The sequence below is a fragment of the Phytophthora cinnamomi genome, assembly GCF_018691715.1.
Source record: "Phytophthora cinnamomi strain GKB4 chromosome Unknown Contig108, whole genome shotgun sequence".
NCBI lineage: Eukaryota > Oomycota > Peronosporomycetes > Peronosporales > Peronosporaceae > Phytophthora > Phytophthora cinnamomi.
The window spans coordinates 582,061-584,240 of record NW_027151041.1 but is presented as its reverse complement, the minus strand read 5'-3'; the positions used below and the strand labels follow the sequence as shown (position 1 = coordinate 584,240).

The 2,180-nt window shown below is 56.1% G+C and overlaps 1 protein-coding gene across 1 annotated transcript; it reads right to left on the bottom strand.

Annotated features, from left to right (window-relative positions):
• Positions 1 to 1,007: 1,007 nt before the first annotated feature.
• Positions 1,008 to 1,816, bottom strand: IUM83_15183 (putative oxidoreductase C2F3.05c; the record flags this gene model as incomplete). Its single annotated transcript, XM_067939983.1, has 4 exons — positions 1,008 to 1,133; positions 1,221 to 1,279; positions 1,361 to 1,406; positions 1,595 to 1,816. The coding sequence occupies 4 exons, from the start codon at positions 1,814 to 1,816 to the stop codon at positions 1,008 to 1,010; spliced, it is 453 nt and encodes a 150-aa protein (XP_067782224.1).
• Positions 1,817 to 2,180: the final 364 nt, after the last annotated feature.

Below are 2,180 nucleotides of genomic sequence, written 5' to 3'. Positions count from 1 at the left end.
TGACGAAGATAAGACAGGGTGAAGTTGCTGTTCTCACGAAGAGGAAGATGCTTCTGATGCCGATGTGGCTATGGATTTCATTGCAGAAGAAGAGGTATGGCGACAACGAAAATGATGGAGAAGAAGATGAAGGATGAAAAGGAGAATGATCGACGCGAAGCAGGAACAACCGAGTGCATTTTCTCTGACAAACACAACAGTTATGCCGATCAAAAAATGCAGAGCTTGCGCACAGAATATGCCAAGAGAAGATAGTGTGCGTTCTTTTGGCTCACCTGCACCGCTTTTCGGCAGTGTTACCACCCATGCAGCCTTGTCCTCAAGGTACATTGCTGTAGCTTCAACGCAGCACGAGCGTTGTCACCCGCGAAGAACTCCAGGCGAGCAGAACCAAAAGGCAACACACTTCCGGTAGTCGTTCGGTTGGCTGGATTTCTTCATCTGAGAATAGTGCGCCACCTCCATCACGAAAGTCGACAGCTCCCTCGAAGTGCGAGATCGTAGAGGTGTTGCGCACAGTGTACAAGGTCGTCCAGTACTTGTTGTAGCCTCCAGCTTCAGGCCGTCCGCGAATTCGTGTTCCTGGAATTCTCAATAGTGTAGTCCAGCATAACGCAAACTTGTCACTGTACTTGGCCTCCTCCTCGCAAAACTTTTCCATCACCATGCACATTGATACACAAAGTCACCATCGCCAAGTAAAACTGCCTTGACACCAACGTACCACCGAGAAAAAACTGCAGCGCCTCGCTCGGGTCGTGCATCTTAGTGCGGTGCGTATGCTGTGCGCATGACGCAGCTTGATCGGTTTCTGCGTTCCCAGTGCCAATTCTCCACGGGCGGGAAGACCGACATGGGTACCATGACGACCTGTTGCCGCAGATGGCGACGTAGAACGAGATGAAGTTCTCCACACCCACAGCCTGTCCGCCTGCTTGTCTCCGTTTTTCCCAGTATTCTCCTCCTCATCCGCCGAGTCGTTCGTCCGGCTTGATCGAAGTCTAATCCTAGTGACGAAGTACAGGTAATTTCCTGTGGGGGAAGGGCTTGCCGAAGAACTCGCACAGCCGGTCGCGCAGCGTCGTCATGTCCTTCGAGTAGAGCGTCTTCACCTCCTCCGTCGTAGAACCCGCCTTGCCAAGCAACAGCACATCAGCACAGTCAGCACAAACAACTAGCACTTCGCCCCCCCAAATATTGTCCAACTGACTCCGACGTACCGTTCTCCGGAACTGGAGCGTGCGGCCCGGGTCTACCATCGCCGGGTAGTTGAACCCATCTGCTCACGGTCAATAGAACTACGTTAGCGTCACGTAGACAACCCACCGTATCACGCATCAACAGGCAGAGATGGACGTACTGATGTTCTCGCGCAGCACGTCCCCAGCGTGACGCGCAGCAGCGTTCTGATACGTTGTAGTTGGTGCGGTTGCTGCAGAACCTGCCGTACCCATCCAGTAATTGCGCGCATGTCCTGTTGAACACCAGGTGGTTGCGCTGGATGGTGCTGGCGCACACGGAGCCGCGACGGGTCTGGCGCAGGCGGTCGATGTTCTTCTTCCAGTCGCGGATCTGGCCCGTCTGGATGCCGTACTCTCTGCGCCGTGGCGGCGATGAGCCCCGTGCGGTCCGCCTCCGATGATTCCGCTTCGCCCACGGTCAGCGCCCGGTCCGTCTCTTGCCGCGCGCGCCATGCCGGACAGATCAGGTCGTAGGTCAGGTCGGGTTTGTCGCGCTGCGCCTCTTGCTGATCAAAAAAGGCGAGGAGAGTGAATTGCTCTTTACTGGCCTCCACGGTACTGCCCCTGCCGTCCATGTGGATGGACTGGGCGCCAAAACGATTTTCCACCCAATCACTGCGTTCATACACGGTTTCGCTAATCATCAAGACTTTCTACGTGGTGCACACGCATTTACTCGTACTTGGGGAGCATGCACGGTACGCCCGTCGTTCGTCCTGTTACACTATCGCCTGTATGCGCACCAGGCGACACCGTGACACCTTACCCGTTCGCCCGACCGCAGCGCCGCCCGCTTTCCTGCCCACGCATGAACTGACCGACTGCCGCCGCGGCGGGAACTGCACCGCTGCACGTGCCGTATTACAGCATCATCGAAAGCAGTTCCCAGCCACGAAGCAGGCCTGTAGCTCGGCTACGACGGACTTCCGTGACCAGCGG